At 34.0% G+C, this 26,431-nt stretch overlaps 1 protein-coding gene across 4 annotated transcripts in view; it reads right to left on the bottom strand.

The window, feature by feature from the left end:
• Positions 1 to 26,431, bottom strand: part of LOC144453994 (uncharacterized) — a 111,543-nt gene that overhangs the window by 12,370 nt on the left and 72,742 nt on the right. For all 4 annotated transcript variants that reach the window (XM_078145401.1, XM_078145384.1, XM_078145410.1 and 1 more), the window contains one exon: positions 4,549 to 4,665. In XM_078145401.1, coding sequence (XP_078001527.1) covers positions 4,549 to 4,665 — 117 coding nt within the window. The remainder of the gene's footprint in view (positions 1 to 4,548; positions 4,666 to 26,431) is intronic.

Genomic DNA, 26,431 nt, shown 5'->3' with positions numbered 1-26,431 from the left:
CAATTTGCACCAAGTTGACTTCATCAGGTTTTAATCAGGCTGTCATGTGTGTAATATTTAACTCTACTGCAAAGTACTAATTTTAATTTTGAGGTGACAAGTCAATTTATATGCTTTTAAAGCTGCACTGGCTGTTTTAACTGGTCAGACCAACCAACAATATATCACTGTAAAGTCAGACATTGTACATATTGATATATCACTGTAAATAGACATTGTACATATTGATATATCACTGTAAATAGACATTGTACATATTGATATATCACTGTAAATAGACATTGTACATATTGATATATCACTGTAAATTTAGACATTGTACATGTTGATATATCACTGTAAATTTAGACATTGTACATATTGATATATCACTGTAAATAGACATTGTACATATTGATATATCACTGTAAATTTAGACATTGTACATGTTGATATATCACTGTAAATTTAGACATTGTACATATTGATATATCACTAAATAGACATTGTACATATTGATATATCACTGTAAATTTAGACATTGTACATATTGATATATCACTGTAAATTTAGACATTGTACATATTGATATATCACTGTAAATTTAGACATTGTACATATTGATATATCACTGTATATTTAGACATTGTACATATTGATATATCACTGTAAATAGACATTGTACATATTGATATATCACTGTAAATAGACATTGTACATATTGATATATCACTGTAAATTTAGACATTGTACATATTGATATATCACTGTAAACTTAGACATTGTACATATTGATATATCACTGTAAATTTAGACATTGTACATATTGATATATCACTGTAAATAGACATTGTACATATTGATATATCACTGTAAATTTAGACATTGTACATATTGATATATCACTGTAAATTTAGACATTGTACATATTGATATATCACTGTAAACTTAGACATTGTACATATTGATATATCACTGTAAATTTAGACATTGTACATATTGATATATCACTGTAAATTTAGACATTGTACATATTGATATATCACTGTAAATAGACATTGTACATATTGATATATCACTGTAAATTTAGACATTGTACATATTGATATATCACTGTAAATTTAGACATTGTACATATTGATATATCACTAAATAGACATTGTACATATTGATATATCACTGTAAATTTAGACATTGTACATATTGATATATCACTGTAAATTTAGACATTGTACATATTGATATATCACTGTAAATTTAGACATTGTACATATTGATATATCACTGTATATTTAGACATTGTACATTTTGATATATCACTGTAAATAGACATTGTACATATTGATATATCACTGTAAATTTAGACATTGTACATATTGATATATCACTGTAAATAGACATTGTACATATTGATATATCACTGTAAATTTAGACATTGTACATATTGATATATCACTGTAAATTTAGACATTGTACATATTGATATATCACTAAATAGACATTGTACATATTGATATATCACTGTAAATTTAGACATTGTACATATTGATATATCACTGTAAATTTAGACATTGTACATATTGATATATCACTGTAAATTTAGACATTGTACATATTGATATATCACTGTATATTTAGACATTGTACATTTTGATATATCACTGTAAATAGACATTGTACATATTGATATATCACTGTAAATAGACATTGTACATATTGATATATCACTGTAAATTTAGACATTGTACATATTGATATATCACTGTAAATAGACATTGTACATATTGATATATCACTGTAAATAGACATTGTACATATTGATATATCACTGTAAATTTAGACATTGTACATATTGATATATCACTGTAAATTTAGACATTGTACATATTGATATATCACTATAAATAGACATTGTACATATTGATATATCACTGTAAATTTAGACATTGTACATATTGATATATCACTGTAAATAGACATTGTACATATTGATATATCACTGTAAATAGACATTGTACATATTGATATATCACTGTAAATAGACATTGTACATATTGATATATCACTGTAAATTTAGACATTGTACATATTGATATATCACTGTAAATGTAGACATTGTACACATTGATATATCACTGTAAATTTAGACATTGTACATATTGATATATCACTGTAAATGGACATTGTACATATTGATATATCACTGTAAATAGACATTGTACACATTGATATATCACTGTAAATTTAGACATTGTACACATTGATATATCACTGTAAATTTAGACATTGTACATATTGATATATCACTGTAAATAGACATTGTACATATTGATATATCACTGTAAATAGACATTGTACATATTGATATATCACTGTAAATAGACATTGTACATATTGATATATCACTGTAAATTTAGACATTGTACATATTGATATATCACTGTAAATAGACATTGTACATATTGATATATCACTGTAAATAGACATTGTACATATTGATATATCACTGTAAATAGACATTGTACATATTGATATATCACTGTAAATAGACATTATACATATTGATATATCACTGTAAGTTTAGACTGTACATATTGATATATCACTGTAAGTTTAGACTGTACATATTGATACATCACTGTAAATTTAGACATTGTACATATTGATACATCACTGTAAATTTAGACATTGTACATATTGATATATCACTGTAAATAGACATTGTACACATTGATATATCACTGTAAATAGACATTGTACATATTGATATATCACTGTAAATTTAGACATTGTACATATTGATATATCACTGTAAATAGACATTGTACATATTGATATATCACTGTAAATAGACATTGTACATATTGATATATCACTGTAAATTTAGACATTGTACATATTGATATATCACTGTAAATTTACACATTGTACATATTGATATATCACTGTAAATAGACATTGTACATATTGATATATCCCTGTAAATTTAGACATTGTACATATTGATATATCACTATATATTTAGACATTGTACATATTGATATATCACTGTAAATAGACATTGTACATATTGATATATCACTGTAAATAGACATTGTACATATTGATATATCACTGTAAATTTAGACATTGTACATATTGATATATCACTGTAAACTTAGACATTGTACATATTGATATATCAATGTAAATTTAGACATTGTACATATTGATATATCACTGTAAATAGACATTGTACATATTGATATATCACTAAATTTAGACATTGTACATATTGATATATCACTGTAAATTTAGACATTGTACATATTGATATATCACTGTAAACTTAGACATTGTACATATTGATATATCACTGTAAATTTAGACATTGTACATATTGATATATCACTGTAAATTTAGACATTGTACATATTGATATATCACTGTAAATAGACATTGTACATATTGATATATCACTGTAAATTTAGACATTGTACATATTGATATATCACTGTAAATTTAGACATTGTACATATTGATATATCACTAAATAGACATTGTACATATTGATATATCACTGTAAATTTAGACATTGTACATATTGATATATCACTGTAAATTTAGACATTGTACATATTGATATATCACTGTGAATTTAGACTGTACATATTGATATATCACTGTAAATTTAGACATTGTACATATTGATATATCACTGTAAATAGACATTGTACATATTGATATATCACTGTAAATTTAGACATTGTACATATTGATATATCACTGTAAATTTAGACATTGTACATATTGATATATCACTGTAAATAGACACTGTACATATTGATATATCACTGTAAATAGACATTGTACATATTGATATATCACTGTAAATTTAGACATTGTACATATTGATATATCACTGTAAATAGACATTGTACACATTGATATATCACTGTAAATTTAGACATTGTACATATTGATATATCACTGTAAATAGACATTGTACATATTGATATATCACTGTAAATAGACATTGTACATATTGATATATCACTGTAAATTTAGACATTGTACATATTGATATATCACTGTAAATTTAGACATTGTACATATTGATATATCACTGTAAATTTAGACATTGTACATATTGATATATCACTGTAAATTTAGACATTGTACATTGATAAGGGGTTGGTTTTATCAGTACTCTAAAGAGGTTGAAAGTGTGAATGCTTCGGGTTGCTTATTTTTGGGTGCAGAGCCAAAATTTATATTGACTGACTGATTGATTGATTGATTGATTTGATTTATTTTATAAGTGATTCAACACTGTTCTGAGTGTTCAATATTATGAGTTAAAGGTCATTGGCTGGCTGCGTATGGAATTCCCATCAAAATTATGTTTGAAGCTATCAAAATCTGTGTTTTACCAGACTTTCCCCTCTGCTACTGAAGTTGCCATTTCTGACCTTAGCAAAAACATTATTAATTGTGCTGATTAACAATAATTAGATAGCAACAAGAAATCTCAACTGAAATGTTTTGTGCACATGCATTTCTACAACACCTAGGTCAGAATTGACTTACTAGGAACATTCCAGGGACTGCATTATGTCTTCTGAGTAATAATGGTCTGGGGTGTTCTGTCAACTCATTGGCTGTAGTCATGTCATAGTTCAATAGTCTAAATCTATCATGTCGACTCTGAAAACAAATAACACACATTTAGAATAAAGGAGCAATCTTATTCTATACAAAATGTATCATTTATACACTGTGCAGTTATATGACCTAGATTCAGTAATTGCCCTTCTTACACCCAAACATTCTACCTTTCATAAAAACAAAATAAGACACTTGAAGGAAACATTGAAATCTTCTGTAGTCAAAGACATTACTTGTATAGTACACAATACTACATGTATTGTGTTTTGGTTCTACAATTCACTAGCAAGTGTATAGCAATGTCTACTCATAACATAACATAAAGTGATGTTAATTGACCAAAATATACAGCAGAAAGTGGGACTTCAACTATACATACAAAGCAATACAGATTGGACAAGGTCAGTCTGATTATACACAGCCCTGGACAATACAGTTGTGAAGGGGTGTGGGTCTGGGGCAGTGTCCCTATTATTGTGAAGGGGTGTGGGTCTGGGCCAGTGTCCCTATTATTGTGAAGGGGTGTGGGTCTGGGCCAGTGTCTCTATTATTGTGAAGGGGTGTGGGTCTGGGCCAGTGTCTCTATTATTGTGAAGGGGTGTGGGTCTGGGGCAGTGTCCCTATTATTGTGAAGGGGTGTGGGTCTGGGCCAGTGTCCCTATTATTGTGAAGGGGTGTGGGTCTGGGGCAGTGTCCCTATTATTGTGAAGGGGTGTGGGTCTGGGGCAGTGTCCCTATTATTGTGAAGGGGTGTGGGTCTGGGGCAGTGTCCCTATTATTGTGAAGGGGTGTGGGTCTGGGGCAGTGTCCCTATTATTGTGAAGGGGTGTGGGTCTGGGGCAGTGTCCCTATCATTGTGAAGGTGTGTGGGTCTGGGCCAGTGTCCCTATTATTGTGAAGGGGTGTGGGTCTGGGCCAGTGTCCCTATTATTGTGAAGGGGTGTGGGTCTGGGCCAGTGTCCCTATTATTGTGAAGGGGTGTGGGTCTGGGCCAGTGTCCCTATTATTGTGAAGGGGTGTGGGTCTGGGGCAGTGTCCCTATTATTGTGAAGGGGTGTGGGTCTGGGGCAGTGTCTCTATTATTGTGAAGGGGTGTGGATCTGGGGCAGTGTCCCTATTATTGTGAAGGGGTGTGGGTCTGGGCCAGTGTCTCTATTATTGTGAAGGGGTGTGGGTCTGGGCCAGTGTCTCTATTATTGTGAAGGGGTGTGGGTCTGGGCCAGTGTCCCTATTATTGTGAAGGGGTGTGGGTCTGGGCCAGTGTCTCTATTATTGTGAAGGGGTGTGGGTCTGGGGCAGTGTCCCTATTATTGTGAAGGGGTGTGGGTCTGGGGCAGTGTCCCTATTATTGTGAAGGGGTGTGGGTCTGGGGCAGTGTCCCTATTATTGTGAAAGGGTGTGGGTCTGGGCCAGTGTCCCTATTAATGTGAAGGGGTGTGGGTCTGGGCCAGTGTCCCTATTATTTGAGGGGCCATTGAAATTTGCAATGTATGAAGCCTTTAAAATGACTTCTCCTGCAAGTACATGTTTATTTATTTGATAGTGTTTTATCAATTAGAATTTATTCATTTACAGTCACTTCAAATTCTATGACTCCCCATGAGTTTTAAGCTCTTCACACTCTGGAGTATTTGAGGTAGAAAAAAGATAATTTATTATACACAAGAAATAATAACGGTTTTACCCAAAACATGGACTTGTACGTAGTTTAGCAAACTTTAACCTAGATTATTATTTATTCTGACTTTTCAATAATTTGGATCATCTAGAAATAGAAGAGGCACAACAAATGGATGTTATAACACTGGACATTGTTTGTATTCAATTGGTTATTTAGGAGATTATGTGGTGTGACTAAACACTTACTTGTGTGACATCTTTATCCCATCTTTTATTATTTACCAGATAGTTTTTGATCAAAAGTAAAATGAAGAGCACAACTTTTGGAAAGAGATTACAAGGACTACTAGAAGAATATTGGAAGAACATACCCCCATCCTGTAGATATTCAGCCATCATAATGGATACAACTGTTGACAGTTGTGTCTATGGCAGAATATGATCTAAAGGAGGACTACATTAAAGACAGTATATTCTGTGATGATTTTGAGACAAAAACTAATACCTGCATGTTAGGGACACCATGGAATATTCTTTCAATTAAAATTTCTTTTTTAAGCTATGTACAATGGAGGCTTCCTTAAACAGGACATGTCTAGCTGACAGAAATCTTATTCGACATGTTGCTACATCTTACTGACTACACTCAACAAAAATCCTACCAACATTACTACCTGGTACATAAATCCTACCAACATTTACTACCTGGTACATAAATCCTAACAACATTACTACCTGGTACATAAATCCTACCAACATTTACTACCTGGTACATAAATCCTACCAACATTTACTAGCTGGTACATAAATCCTACCAACATTTACTACCTGGTACATAAATCCTAACAACATTACTACCTGGTACATAAATCCTACCAACATTTACTACCTGGTACATAAATCCTAACAACATTACTACCTGGTACATAAATCCTACCAACATTTACTAGCTGGTACATAAATCCTACCAACATTTAATACCTGGTACATAAATCCTACCAACATTTACTAGCTGGTACATAAATCCTACCAACATTTAATACCTGGTACATAAATCCTAACAACATTTACTACCTGGTACATAAATCCTACCAACATTTATTACCTGGTACATAAATCCTACCAACATTACTACCTGGTACATAAATCCTATCAACAATACTACCTGGTACATAAATCCTACCAACATTTACTACCTGGTACATAAATACTACCAACATTACTACCTGGTACATAAATCCTACCAACATTACTACCTGGTACATAAATACTACCAACATTATTACCTGGTACATAAATCCTACCAACATTATTACCTGGTACATAAATCCTACCAACATTTACTACCTGGTACATAAATCCTACCAACATTTACTACCTGGTACATAAATCCTACCAACATTTACTACCTGGTACATAAATCCTACCAACATTTACTACCTGGTACATAAATCCTACCAACATTTAATACCTGGTACATAAATCCTAACAACATTACTACCTGGTACATAAATCCTACCAACATTATTACCTGGTACATAAATCCTACCAACATTACTACCCGGTACATAAATCCTACCAACATTTACTACCTGGTACATAAATCCTACCAACAATACTACCTGGTACATAAATCCTACCAACATTTACTACCTGGTACATAAATCCTACCAACATTTACTACCTGGTACATAAATCCTACCAACATTTACTACCTGGTACATAAATCCTACCAACATTTACTACCTGGTACATAAATCCTATCAACAATACTACCTGGTACATAAATCCTACCAACATTTACTACCTGGTACATAAATCCTACCAACATTACTACCTGGTACATAAATCCTACCAACATTTACTCCTGGTACATAAATCCTACCAACATTTACTACCTGGTACATAAATCCTACCAACATTTACTACCTGGTACATAAATCCTACCAACATTATTACCTGGTACATAAATCCTACCAACATTTACTACCTGGTACATAAATCCTACCAACATTTACTACCTGGTACATAAATCCAGCCAACATTTACTACCTGGTATATAAATCCTACCAACATTACTACCTGGTACATAAATCCTACCAACATTTACTACCTGGTACATAAATCCTACCAACATTACTACCTGGTACATAAATCCTACCAACATTTACTACCTGGTACATAAATCCTACCAACATTTACTACCTGGTACATAAATCCTAACAACATTTACTACCTGGTACATAAATCCTACCAACATTACTACCTGGTACATAAATCCTACCAACATTACTACCTGGTACATAAATCCTACCAACATTACTACCTGGTACATAAATACTACCAACATTTACTACCTGGTACATAAATCCTACCAACATTACTACCTGGTACATAATTCCTGCCAACATTTACTACCTGGTATATAAATCCTACCAACATTACTACCTGGTACATAAATCCTACCAACATTTACTACCTGGTACATAAATCCTACCAACATTACTACCTGGTACATAAATCCTACCAACATTTACTACCTGTTACATAAATCCTACCAACATTACTACCTGGTACATAAATCCTACCAACATTTACTACCTGGTACATAAATCCTACCAACATTACTACCTGGTACATAAATCCTAACAACATTTACTACCTGGTACATAAATCGTACCAACATTACTACCTGGTACATAAATCCTACCAACATTACTACCTGGTACATAAATCCTACCAACATTACTACCTGGTACATAAATCCTACCAACATTTACTACCTGGTACATAAATCCTACCAACATTACTACCTGGTACATAAATCCTACCAACATTACTACCTGGTACATAAATCCTACCAACATTACTACCTGGTACATAAATACTACCAACATTTACTACCTGGTACATAAATCCTACCAACATTACTACCTGGTACATAAATCCTGCCAACATTTACTACCTGGTACATAAATCCTACCAACATTACTACCTGGTACATAAATCCTACCAACATTTACTACCTGGTACATAAATCCTACCAACATTACTACCTGGTACATAAATCCTACCAACATTTACTACCTGGTACATAAATCCTACCAACATTACTACCTGGTACATAAATCCTACCAACATTTACTACCTGGTACATAAATCCTACCAACATTACTACCTGGTACATAAATCCTAACAACATTTACTACCTGGTACATAAATCCTAACAACATTACTACCTGGTACATAAATCCTAACAACATTTACTACCTGGTACATAAATCCTACCAACATTACTACCTGGTACATAAATCCTACCAACATTACTACCTGGTACATAAATCCTACCAACATTACTACCTGGTACATAAATCCTACCAACATTACTACCTGGTACATAAATCCTACCAACATTACTACCTGATACATAAATCCTACCAACATAAATCCTACCAACATTTACTACCTGGTACATAAATCCTACCAACATTATTACCTGGTACATCCTACCAACATTTACTACCTGGTACATAAATCCTACCAACACTTACTACCTGGTACATAAATCCTGCCAACATTTACTACCTGGTATATAAATCCTACCAACATTACTACCTGGTACATAAATCCTACCAACATTTACTACCTGGTACATAAATCCTACCAACATTACTACCTGGTACATAAATCCTACCAACATTTACTACCTGGTACATAAATCCTACCAACATTACTACCTGGTACATAAATCCTACCAACATTTACTACCTGGTACATAAATCCTACCAACATTACTACCTGGTACATAAATCCTAACAACATTTACTACCTGGTACATAAATCCTACCAACATTACTACCTGGTACATAAATCCTACCAACATTACTACCTGGTACATAAATCCTACCAACATTACTACCTGGTACATAAATCCTACCAACATTTACTACCTGGTACATAAATCCTACCAACATTTACTACCTGGTACATAAATCCTACCAACATTACTACCTGGTACATAAATCCTACCAACATTTACTACCTGGTACATAAATCCTACCAACATTACTACCTGGTACATAAATCCTAACAACATTTACTACCTGGTACATAAATCCTACCAACATTACTACCTGGTACATAAATCCTACCAACATTACTACCTGGTACATAAATCCTACCAACATTACTACCTGGTACATAAATCCTACCAACATAAATCCTACCAACATTTACTACCTGGTACATAAATCCTACCAACATTATTACCTGGTACATCCTACCAACATTTACTACCTGGTACATAAATCCTACCAACATTTACTACCTGGTACATAAATCCTACCAACATTATTACCTGGTACATAAATCCTACCAACATTATTACCTGGTACATAAATCCTACCAACATTATTACCTGGTACATAAATCCTACCAACATTTACTACCTGGTACATAAATCCTACCAACATTTACTACCTGGTACATAAATCCTACCAACATTTACTACCTGGTACATAAATACTACCAACATTATTACCTGGTACATAAATCCTACCAACATTTACTACCTGGTACATAAATCCTACCAACATTATTACCTGGTACATAAATCCTACCAACATTTACTCCTTGTACATAAATCCTACCAACATTATTACCTGGTACATAAATCCTACCAACATAAATCCTACCAACATTTACTACCTGGTACATAAATCCTACCAACATTTACTACCTGGTACATAAATCCTACCAACATTTACTAGCTGGTACATAAATCCTACCAACATTTACTCTTGGTACATAAATCCTACCAACATTTACTACCTGGTACATAAATCCTACCAACATTTACTACCTGGTACATAAATCCTACCAACATTATTACCTGGTACATAAATCCTTCCAACATTACTACCTGGTACATAAATCCTACCAACATTATTACCTGGTACATAAATCCTACCAACATTTACTACCTGGTACATAAATCCTACCAACATTTACTACCTGGTACATAAATACTACCAACATTTATTACCTGGTACATAAATCCTACCAACATTTACTACCTGGTACATAAATACTACCAACATTTACTACCTGGTACATAAATCCTACCAACATTTACTAGCTGGTACATAAATACTACCAACATTTACTTCTGGTACATAAATCCTACCAACATTATTACCTGGTACATAAATCCTACCAACATTTACTACCTGGTACATAAATCCTACCAACATTATTACCTGGTACATAAATCCTACCAACATTTACTACCTGGTACATAAATACTACCAACATTTACTACCTGGTACATAAATCCTACCAACATTTATTACCTGGTACATAAAGCCTACCAACATTACTAACTGGTACATAAATCCGACCAACATTACTACCTGGTACATAAATCCTACCAACATTTACTACCTGGTACATTAATCCTACCAACATTATTACCTGGTACATAAATCCTACCAACATTTACTACCTGGTACATAAATCCTACCAACATTTACTACCTGGTACATAAATCCTACCAACATTTACTACCTGGTACATAAATCCTACCAACATTACTACCTGGTACATAAATCCTACCAACATTTACTACCCGGTACATAAATCCTACCAACATTTACTACCTGGTACATAAATCCTACCAACATTACTACCTGGTACATAAATCCTACCAACATTACTACCTGGTACATAAATCCTACCAACATTACTACCTGGTACATAAATCCTACCAACATTTACTACCTGGTACATAAATCCTACCAACATTACTACCTGGTACATAAATACTACCAACATTTACTACCTGGTACATAAATCCTACCAACATTTACTACCTGGTACATAAATCCTACCAACATTATTACCTGGTACATAAATCCTACCAACATTTACTACCTGGTACATAAATCCTACCAACATTATTACCTGGTACATAAATCCTACCAACATTTACTACCTGGTACATAAATCCTACCAACATTTATTACCTGGTACATAAATCCTACCAACATTTACTACCTGGTACATAAATCCTACCAACATTTATTACCTGGTACATAAATCCTACCAACATTTACTACCTGGTACATAAATCCTACCAACATTATTACCTGGTACATAAATCCTACCAACATTATTACCTGGTACATAAATCCTACCAACATTTACTACCTGGTACATAAATCCTACCAACATTATTACCTGGTACATAAATACTACCAACATTTACTACCTGGTACATAAATACTACCAACATTACTACCTGGTACATAAATCCTACCAACATTATTACCTGGTACATAAATCCTACCAACATTTATTACCTGGTACATAAATCCTACCAACATTTACTACCTGGTACATAAATCCTACCAACATTTACTACCTGGTACATAAATCCTACCAACATTTACTACCTGGTACATAAATCCTACCAACATTATTACCTGGTACATAAATCCTACCAACATTATTACCTGGTACATAAATCCTACCAACATTTATTACCTGGTACATAAATCCTACCAACATTTACTACCTGGTACATAAATCCTACCAACATTATTACCTGGTACATAAATCCTACCAACATTTATTACCTGGTACATAAATCCTACCAACATTTACTACCTGGTACATAAATCCTACCAACATTTACTACCTGGTACATAAATCCTACCAACATTTACTACCTGGTACATAAATCCTACCAACATTTACTACCTGGTACATAAATCCTACCAACATTTACTACCTGGTACATAAATCCTACCAACATTACTACCTGGTACATAAATCCTACCAACATTTACTACCTGGTACATAAATCCTACCAACATTATTACCTGGTACATAAATCCTACCAACATTTACTACCTGGTACATAAATCCTACCAACATTTACTACCTGGTACATAAATCCTACCAACATTTACTAGCTGGTACATAAATCCTACCAACATTTACTCTTGGTACATAAATCCTACCAACATTTACTACCTGGTACATAAATCCTACCAACATTTACTACCTGGTACATAAATCCTACCAACATTATTACCTGGTACATAAATCCTACCAACATTACTACCTGGTACATAAATCCTACCAACATTATTACCTGGTACATAAATCCTACCAACATTTACTACCTGGTACATAAATCCTACCAACATTTACTACCTGGTACATAAATACTACCAACATTTATTACCTGGTACATAAATCCTACCAACATTTACTACCTGGTACATAAATACTACCAACATTTACTACCTGGTACATAAATCCTACCAACATTTACTAGCTGGTACATAAATACTACCAACATTTACTTCTGGTACATAAATCCTACCAACATTATTACCTGGTACATAAATCCTACCAACATTTACTACCTGGTACATAAATCCTACCAACATTATTACCTGGTACATAAATCCTACCAACATTTACTACCTGGTACATAAATACTACCAACATTTACTACCTGGTACATAAATCCTACCAACATTTATTACCTGGTACATAAAGCCTACCAACATTACTAACTGGTACATAAATCCGACCAACATTACTACCTGGTACATAAATCCTACCAACATTTACTACCTGGTACATTAATCCTACCAACATTATTACCTGGTACATAAATCCTACCAACATTTACTACCTGGTACATAAATCCTACCAACATTTACTACCTGGTACATAAATCCTACCAACATTTACTACCTGGTACATAAATCCTACCAACATTACTACCTGGTACATAAATCCTACCAACATTTACTACCCGGTACATAAATCCTACCAACATTTACTACCTGGTACATAAATCCTACCAACATTACTACCTGGTACATAAATCCTACCAACATTACTACCTGGTACATAAATCCTACCAACATTACTACCTGGTACATAAATCCTACCAACATTTACTACCTGGTACATAAATCCTACCAACATTACTACCTGGTACATAAATACTACCAACATTTACTACCTGGTACATAAATCCTACCAACATTTACTACCTGGTACATAAATCCTACCAACATTTACTACCAGGTACATAAATCCTACCAACATTATTACCTGGTACATAAATCCTACCAACATTTACTACCTGGTACATAAATCCTACCAACATTATTACCTGGTACATAAATCCTACCAACATTTACTACCTGGTACATAAATCCTACCAACATTTATTACCTGGTACATAAATCCTACCAACATTTACTACCTGGTACATAAATCCTACCAACATTTATTACCTGGTACATAAATCCTACCAACATTTACTACCTGGTACATAAATCCTACCAACATTTATTACCTGGTACATAAATCCGACCAACATTACTACCTGGTACATAAATCCTACCAACATTACTACCTGGTACATAAATCCTACCAACATTTACTACCTGGTACATAAATCCTACCAACATTTATTACCTGGTACATAAATCCTACCAACATTACTACCTGGTACATAAATCCTACCAACATTATTACCTGGTACATAAATCCTACCAACATTATTACCTGGTACATAAATCCTACCAACATTTACTACCTGGTACATAAATCCTACCAACATTTACTACCTGGTACATAAATACTACCAACATTTACTACCTGGTACATAAATACTACCAACATTACTACCTGGTACATAAATCCTACCAACATTATTACCTGGTACATAAATCCTACCAACATTTATTACCTGGTACATAAATCCTACCAACATTTACTACCTGGTACATAAATCCTACCAACATTTACTACCTGGTACATAAATCCTACCAACATTTACTACCTGGTACATAAATCCTACCAACATTATTACCTGGTACATAAATCCTACCAACATTTATTACCTGGTACATAAATCCTACCAACATAAATCCTACCAACATTTACTACCTGGTACATAAATCCTACCAACATTATTACCTGGTACATAAATCCTACCAACATTTACTACCTGGTACATAAATCCTACCAACATTATTACCTGGTACATAAATCCTACCAACATTTACTACCTGGTACATAAATCCTACCAACATTTACTACCTGGTACATAAATCCTACCAACATTTACTAGCTGGTACATAAATCCTACCAACATTTACTCTTGGTACATAAATCCTACCAACATTTACTACCTGGTACATAAATCCTACCAACATTTACTACCTGGTACATAAATCCTACCAACATTATTACCTGGTACATAAATCCTACCAACATTACTACCTGGTACATAAATCCTACCAACATTATTACCTGGTACATAAATCCTACCAACATTTACTACCTGGTACATAAATCCTACCAACATTTACTACCTGGTACATAAATACTACCAACATTTATTACCTGGTACATAAATCCTACCAACATTTACTACCTGGTACATAAATACTACCAACATTTACTACCTGGTACATAAATCCTACCAACATTTACTAGCTGGTACATAAATACTACCAACATTTACTTCTGGTACATAAATCCTACCAACATTATTACCTGGTACATAAATCCTACCAACATTTACTACCTGGTACATAAATCCTACCAACATTTATTACCTGGTACATAAATCCTACCAACATTATTACCTGGTACATAAATCCTACCAACATTTACTACCTGGTACATAAATCCTACCAACATTTACTACCTGGTACATAAATCCTACCAACATTTATTACCTGGTACATAAATCCTACCAACATTACTACCTGGTACATAAATCCTACCAACATTATTACCTGGTACATAAATCCTACCAACATTATTACCTGGTACATAAATCCTACCAACATTTACTACCTGGTACATAAATCCTACCAACATTATTACCTGGTACATAAATACTACCAACATTTACTACCTGGTACATAAATACTACCAACATTACTACCTGGTACATAAATCCTACCAACATTATTACCTGGTACATAAATCCTACCAACATTTATTACCTGGTACATAAATCCTACCAACATTTACTACCTGGTACATAAATCCTACCAACATTTACTACCTGGTACATAAATCCTACCAACATTTACTACCTGGTACATAAATCCTACCAACATTATTACCTGGTACATAAATCCTACCAACATTTATTACCTGGTACATAAATCCTACCAACATAAATCCTACCAACATTTACTACCTGGTACATAAATCCTACCAACATTATTACCTGGTACATAAATCCTACCAACATTTACTACCTGGTACATAAATCCTACCAACATTTACTACCTGGTACATAAATCCTACCAACATTTACTAGCTGGTACATAAATCCTACCAACATTTACTCTTGGTACATAAATCCTACCAACATTTACTACCTGGTACATAAATCCTACCAACATTTACTACCTGGTACATAAATCCTACCAACATTATTACCTGGTACATAAATCCTACCAACATTACTACCTGGTACATAAATCCTACCAACATTATTACCTGGTACATAAATCCTACCAACATTTACTACCTGGTACATAAATCCTACCAACATTTACTACCTGGTACATAAATACTACCAACATTTATTACCTGGTACATAAATCCTACCAACATTTACTACCTGGTACATAAATACTACCAACATTTACTACCTGGTACATAAATCCTACCAACATTTACTAGCTGGTACATAAATACTACCAACATTTACTTCTGGTACATAAATCCTACCAACATTATTACCTGGTACATAAATCCTACCAACATTTACTACCTGGTACATAAATCCTACCAACATTTATTACCTGGTACATAAATCCTACCAACATTATTACCTGGTACATAAATCCTACCAACATTTACTACCTGGTACATAAATCCTACCAACATTTACTACCTGGTACATAAATCCTACCAACATTTATTACCTGGTACATAAATCCTACCAACATTACTACCTGGTACATAAATCCTACCAACATTATTACCTGGTACATAAATCCTACCAACATTATTACCTGGTACATAAATCCTACCAACATTTACTACCTGGTACATAAATCCTACCAACATTATTACCTGGTACATAAATACTACCAACATTTACTACCTGGTACATAAATACTACCAACATTACTACCTGGTACATAAATCCTACCAACATTATTACCTGGTACATAAATCCTACCAACATTTATTACCTGGTACATAAATCCTACCAACATTTACTACCTGGTACATAAATCCTACCAACATTTACTACCTGGTACATAAATCCTACCAACATTTACTACCTGGTACATAAATCCTACCAACATTATTACCTGGTACATAAATCCTACCAACATTTATTACCTGGTACATAAATCCTACCAACATAAATCCTACCAACATTTACTACCTGGTACATAAATCCTACCAACATTATTACCTGGTACATAAATCCTACCAACATTTACTACCTGGTACATAAATCCTACCAACATTATTACCTGGTACATAAATCCTACCAACATTTACTACCTGGTACATAAATCCTACCAACATTTACTACCTGGTACATAAATCCTACCAACATTTACTAGCTGGTACATAAATCCTACCAACATTTACTCTTGGTACATAAATCCTACCAACATTTACTACCTGGTACATAAATCCTACCAACATTTACTACCTGGTACATAAATCCTACCAACATTATTACCTGGTACATAAATCCTACCAACATTACTACCTGGTACATAAATCCTACCAACATTATTACCTGGTACATAAATCCTACCAACATTTACTACCTGGTACATGAATCCTACCAACATTTACTACCTGGTACATAAATACTACCAACATTTATTACCTGGTACATAAATCCTACCAACATTTACTACCTGGTACATAAATACTACCAACATTTACTACCTGGTACATAAATCCTACCAACATTTACTAGCTGGTACATAAATACTACCAACATTTACTTCTGGTACATAAATCCTACCAACATTATTACCTGGTACATAAATCCTACCAACATTTACTACCTGGTACATAAATCCTACCAACATTATTACCTGGTACATAAATCCTACCAACATTTGCTACCTGGTACATAAATACTACCAACATTTACTACCTGGTACATAAATCCTACCAACATTTACTACCTGGTACATAAATACTACCAACATTTACTACCTGGTACATAAATCCTACCAACATTTACTACCTGGTACATAAATCCTACCAACATTTACTACCTGGTACATAAATCCTACCAACATTTACTACCTGGTACATAAATACTACCAACATTACTACCTGGTACATAAAGCCTACCAACATTACTAACTGGTACATAAATCCGACCAACATTACTACCTGGTACATAAATCCTACCAACATTTACTACCTGGTACATTAATCCTACCAACATTATTACCTGGTACATAAATCCTACCAACATTTACTACCTGGTACATAAATCCTACCAACATTTACTACCTGGTACATAAATCCTACCAACATTTACTACCTGGTACATAAATCCTACCAACATTACTACCTGGTACATAAATCCTACCAACATTTACTACCCGGTACATAAATCCTACCAACATTTACTACCTGGTACATAAATCCTACCAACATTACTACCTGGTACATAAATCCTACCAACATTACTACCTGGTACATAAATCCTACCAACATTACTACCTGGTACATAAATCCTACCAACATTTACTACCTGGTACATAAATCCTACCAACATTACTACCTGGTACATAAATACTACCAACATTTACTACCTGGTACATAAATCCTACCAACATTTACTACCTGGTACATAAATCCTACCAACATTTACTACCTGGTACATAAATCCTACCAACATTATTACCTGGTACATAAATCCTACCAACATTTACTACCTGGTACATAAATCCTACCAACATTATTACCTGGTACATAAATCCTACCAACATTTACTACCTGGTACATAAATCCTACCAACATTTATTACCTGGTACATAAATCCTACCAACATTTACTACCTGGTACATAAATCCTACCAACATTTACTAGCTGGTACATAAATCCTACCAACATTTATTACCTGGTACATAAATCCTACCAACATTTACTACCTGGTACATAAATCCTACCAACATTTATTACCTGGTACATAAATCCGACCAACATTACTACCTGGTACATAAATCCTACCAACATTACTACCTGGTACATAAATCCTACCAACATTTACTACCTGGTACATAAATCCTACCAACATTTATTACCTGGTACATAAATCCTACCAACATTACTACCTGGTACATAAATCCTACCAACATTATTACCTGGTACATAAATCCTACCAACATTTACTACCTGGTACATAAATCCTACCAACATTTATTACCTGGTACATAAATCCTACCAACATTTACTACCTGGTACATAAATCCTACCAACATTTATTACCTGGTACATAAATCCTACCAACATTTACTACCTGGTACATAAATCCTACCAACATTTATTACCTGGTACATAAATCCGACCAACATTACTACCTGGTACATAAATCCGACCAACATTACTACCTGGTACATAAATCCTACCAACATTTACTACCTGGTACATAAATCCTACCAACATTTATTACCTGGTACATAAATCCTACCAACATTACTACCTGGTACATAAATCCTACCAACATTATTACCTGGTACATAAATCCTACCAACATTATTACCTGGTACATAAATCCTACCAACATTTACTACCTGGTACATAAATACTACCAACATTACTACCTGGTACATAAATACTACCAACATTTACTACCTGGTACATAAATACTACCAACATTACTACCTGGTACATAAATCCTACCAACATTATTACCTGGTACATAAATCCTACCAACATTTATTACCTGGTACATAAATCCTACCAACATTTACTACCTGGTACATAAATCCTACCAACATTTACTACCTGGTACATAAATCCTACCAACATTTACTACCTGGTACATAAATCCTACCAACATTATTACCTGGTACATAAATCCTACCAACATTTATTACCTGGTACATAAATCCTACCAACATAAATCCTACCAACATTTACTACCTGGTACATAAATCCTACCAACATTATTACCTGGTACATAAATCCTACCAACATTTACTACCTGGTACATAAATCCTACCAACATTATTACCTGGTACATAAATCCTACCAACATTTACTACCTGGTACATAAATCCTACCAACATTTACTACCTGGTACATAAATCCTACCAACATTTACTAGCTGGTACATAAATCCTACCAACATTTACTCTTGGTACATAAATCCTACCAACATTTACTACCTGGTACATAAATCCTACCAACATTTACTACCTGGTACATAAATCCTACCAACATTATTACCTGGTACATAAATCCTACCAACATTACTACCTGGTACATAAATCCTACCAACATTATTACCTGGTACATAAATCCTACCAACATTTACTACCTGGTACATAAATCCTACCAACATTTACTACCTGGTACATAAATACTACCAACATTTATTACCTGGTACATAAATCCTACCAACATTTACTACCTGGTACATAAATACTACCAACATTTACTACCTGGTACATAAATCCTACCAACATTTACTAGCTGGTACATAAATACTACCAACATTTACTTCTGGTACATAAATCCTACCAACATTATTACCTGGTACATAAATCCTACCAACATTTACTACCTGGTACATAAATCCTACCAACATTATTACCTGGTACATAAATCCTACCAACATTTGGTACCTGGTACATAAATACTACCAACATTTACTACCTGGTACATAAATCCTACCAACATTTACTACCTGGTACATAAATACTACCAACATTTACTACCTGGTACATAAATCCTACCAACATTTACTACCTGGTACATAAATCCTACCAACATTTACTACCTGGTACATAAATCCTACCAACATTTACTACCTGGTACATAAATACTACCAACATTACTACCTGGTACATAAAGCCTACCAACATTACTAACTGGTACATAAATCCGACCAACATTACTACCTGGTACATAAATCCTACCAACATTTACTACCTGGTACATTAATCCTACCAACATTATTACCTGGTACATAAATCCTACCAACATTTACTACTTGGTACATAAATCCTACCAACATTTACTACCTGGTACATAAATCCTACCAACATTTACTACCTGGTACATAAATCCTACCAACATTACTACCTGGTACATAAATCCTACCAACATTTACTACCCGGTACATAAATCCTACCAACATTTACTACCTGGTACATAAATCCTACCAACATTACTACCTGGTACATAAATCCTACCAACATTACTACCTGGTACATAAATCCTACCAACATTACTACCTGGTACATAAATCCTACCAACATTTACTACCTGGTACATAAATCCTACCAACATTACTACCTGGTACATAAATACTGCCAACATTTACTACCTGGTACATAAATCCTACCAACATTTACTACCTGGTACATAAATCCTACCAACATTTACTACCTGGTACATAAATCCTACCAACATTATTACCTGGTACATAAATCCTACCAACATTTACTACCTGGTACATAAATCCTACCAACATTATTACCTGGTACATAAATCCTACCAACATTTACTACCTGGTACATAAATCCTACCAACATTTATTACCTGGTACATAAATCCTACCAACATTTACTACCTGGTACATAAATCCTACCAACATTTACTAGCTGGTACATAAATCCTACCAACATTTATTACCTGGTACATAAATCCTACCAACATTTACTACCTGGTACATAAATCCTACCAACATTTATTACCTGGTACATAAATCCGACCAACATTACTACCTGGTACATAAATCCTACCAACATTACTACCTGGTACATAAATCCTACCAACATTTACTACCTGGTACATAAATCCTACCAACATTTATTACCTGGTACATAAATCCTACCAACATTACTACCTGGTACATAAATCCTACCAACATTATTACCTGGTACATAAATCCTACCAACATTATTACCTGGTACATAAATCCTACCAACATTTACTACCTGGTACATAAATCCTACCAACATTATTACCTGGTACATAAATACTACCAACATTTACTACCTGGTACATAAATACTACCAACATTACTACCTGGTACATAAATCCTACCAACATTATTACCTGGTACATAAATCCTACCAACATTTATTACCTGGTACATAAATCCTACCAACATTTACTACCTGGTACATAAATCCTACCAACATTTACTACCTGGTACATAAATCCTACCAACATTTATTACCTGGTACATAAATCCTACCAACATTTACTACCTGGTACATAAATCCTACCAACATTATTACCTGGTACATAAATCCTACCAACATTATTACCTGGTACATAAATCCTACCAACATTATTACCTGGTACATAAATCCTACCAACATTATTACCTGGTACATAAATCCTACCAACATTATTACCTGGTACATAAATCCTACCAACATTATTACCTGGTACATAAATCCTACCAACATTATTACCTGGTACATAAATCCTACCAACATTATTACCTGGTACATAAATCCTACCAACATTATTACCTGGTACATAAATCCTACCAACATTATTACCTGGTACATAAATCCTACCAACATTATTACCTGGTACATAAATCCTACCAACATTATTACCTGGTACATAAATACTACCAACATTATTACCTGGTACATAAATCCTACCAACATTATAACCTGGTACATAAATCCTACCAACATTATTACCTGGTACATAAATCCTACCAACATTATTACCTGGTACATAAATCCTACCAACATTTACTACCTGGTACATAAATCCTACCAACAATACTACCTGGTACATAAATCCTACCAACATTTACTACCTGGTACATAAATCCTACCAACATTACTACCTGGTACATAAATCCTACCAACAATTACTACCTGGTACATAAATCCTACCAACATTATTACCTGGTACATAAATCCTACCAACATTATTACCTGGTACATAAATCCTACCAACATTATTACCTGGTACATAAATCCTACCAACATTATTACCTGGTACATAAATCCTACCAACATTATTACCTGGTACATAAATCCTACCAACATTATTACCTGGTACATAAATCCTACCAACATTATTACCTGGTACATAAATCCTACCAACATTATTACCTGGTACATAAATCCTACCAACATTATTACCTGGTACATAAATCCTACCAACATTGCTACCTGGTACATAAATCCTACCAACATTATTACCTGGTACATAAATCCTACCAACATTATTACCTGGTACATAAATACTACCAACATTATTACCTGGTACATAAATCCTACCAACATTATTACCTGGTATATAAATCCTACCAACATTATTACCTGGTACATAAATCCTACCAACATTATTACCTGGTACATAAATCCTACCAACATTATTACCTGGTACATAAATCCTACCAACATTTACTACCTGGTACATAAATACTACCAACATTACTACCTGGTACATAAATCCTACCAACATTATTACCTGGTACATAAATACTACCAACATTTACTACCTGGTACATAAATCCTACCAACATTATTACCTGGTACATAAATCCTACCAACAATACTACCTGGTACATAAATCCTACCAACATTATTACCTGGTACATAAATCCTACCAACATTTACTACCTGGTACATAAATCCTACCAACATTATTACCTGGTACATAAATCCTACCAACATTACTACCTGGTACATAAATCCTACCAACATTATTACCTGGTACATAAATCCTAACAACATTATTACCTGGTACATAAATCCTACCAACATTACTACCTGGTACATAAATCCTACCAACATTACTACCTGGTACATAAATCCTACCAACATTATTACCTGGTACATAAATCCTACCAACATTATTACCTGGTACATAAATCCTACCAACATTACTACCTGGTACATAAATCCTACCAACATTATTACCTGGTACATAAATCCTACCAACATTATTACCTGGTACATAAATCCTACCAACATTATTACCTGGTACATAAATCCTACCAACATTATTACCTGGTACATAAATCCTACCAACATTATTACCTGGTACATAAATCCTAACAACATTACTACCTGGTACATAAATCCTACCAACATTATTACCTGGTACATAAATCCTACCAACATTATTACCTGGTACATAAATCCTAACAACATTACTACCTGGTACATAAATCCTACCAACATTATTACCTGGTACATAAATCCTACCAACATTATTACCTGGTACATAAATCCTAACAACATTACTACCTGGTACATAAATCCTAACAACATTATTACCTGGTACATTTCTGAAATACTATTATTTTACCAGATCATCACCAGCTACAGAAAGGTATATATTGGTACAACATGTTTTAAAGACATTGGTAACTAATGCAAAGAAATGTAGCAATATAATTTTTATTTTGCTAGATGATAAAGAGTTTTAGTAAAATTCTTGTTATCCCAGATGTTAAAATCACATAGCACAGTACGCATTTTTATATAGCCGAACGATATTCTGTTTTAGGTTAGCTGGCCTCTATTGTGGAATTGGGTGTGTATTGTGAAGAATGTATTTAACCAGTGAGATTCAGTTGACAACACTAAAATTTTTCCTTCAAACAAGTGTAAATTGTGTACCCTCACTTACTACCTCTACACATGGTAAATGACATGTAGTGAAGATTTTTTCAAACAGTTACACTTAGTTTACTATTCTGATAGTGACATCACAATACATAAAGCATAAATACAGTCAGTAACCCTCATGTTTACACTCTAAGGTGGCATATCCAGACCAAGAGACAACACAGGGTGCCTTTCTACTATATGAACATTGGCAAAAAAATAATAATCATGTGACATGGCTTTTTAAATTGGCTGGTTATATTGTGTATTTCTGTCTTTTGCCTTTTAAAACTAGAGTGTTTCAATTAAAATATTTTATTTGTAATAATGAACTACTTTGTGTGGTCAGTCCTCTGTCTACATAGTATGTATGTCTGCCAAGCTTAATAGTGATAATAGTATTGATAATAAAAGAAGAGATAGTGTTTTGAAAGCACCTTCTCCCCTTACATACAGTTTAGTGATATGGGAAAAAATTTTGCCATAGGAGCAAGATTTCAATTGCAGCCCTCACATTACTGTTGGGATTATAGCATAGTCATATAATCATGGTTAATGCCAGGGGATGACTCCCACCAACTGCACAGGCTGCAATCCGAAACCAAACACTGTTCTCCTATTACATTTAATATATATAACAATTCACATCCTCACTCAGCCTTTCACAGTGAACACAAGCACAATCACTCAAGCAAAAAATGTTATTTGCCAGACAACTCGGCCTACCACTCAGCTCATCCAGGCTGTTCTTTTGTCCACTGGTACTATAAATACTATAACACACGATGCCTCACAATGCTAGCAGCCGACCAAAGAGAGCTCGTAAGACTACCGCACACTACAATTCTGGCTCAACTAGTAATTCCACCGACCGTCATTCATGGCAACGAGTAATGTCGTGAGCAACAGCATCACCTTCAGCAGGCAGGCCCGACTGGACGCCTTCATACAAGAGAGGGTTCACACAGTCTTACGTACCATCCCAGGCATGACACCATCGTCCACTGCTCATAGCCAATCCGTCCATCCACAGGACCCGTACCCGCTCTCATTAGCACAACTGAACTGAAGGTTCAGTAGTGCTATAGGCATGGCAAAGTGTCTGTCTGTGTGTGTGTGTGTGTGTGTGTGTGTGTGTGTGTGTGTGTGTGTGTGTGTGTGTGTGTGTGTGTGTGTGTGTGTGTGTGTGTAAACAACTTAAAGTCAAAAACTGCTGGACCAATTGCATTGATATTTGGTGGTCATGTTACTTCTGGTGTCTAGTTGGGAAATTGTTCAAATGAAAATGATTGCATCAGAGATGTGGGTTT

Source organism: Glandiceps talaboti, chromosome 1 (genome assembly GCF_964340395.1).
Source record: "Glandiceps talaboti chromosome 1, keGlaTala1.1, whole genome shotgun sequence".
Lineage (NCBI taxonomy): Eukaryota > Metazoa > Hemichordata > Enteropneusta > Spengelidae > Glandiceps > Glandiceps talaboti.
This window is presented reverse-complemented; position numbering and strand designations above follow the sequence as displayed.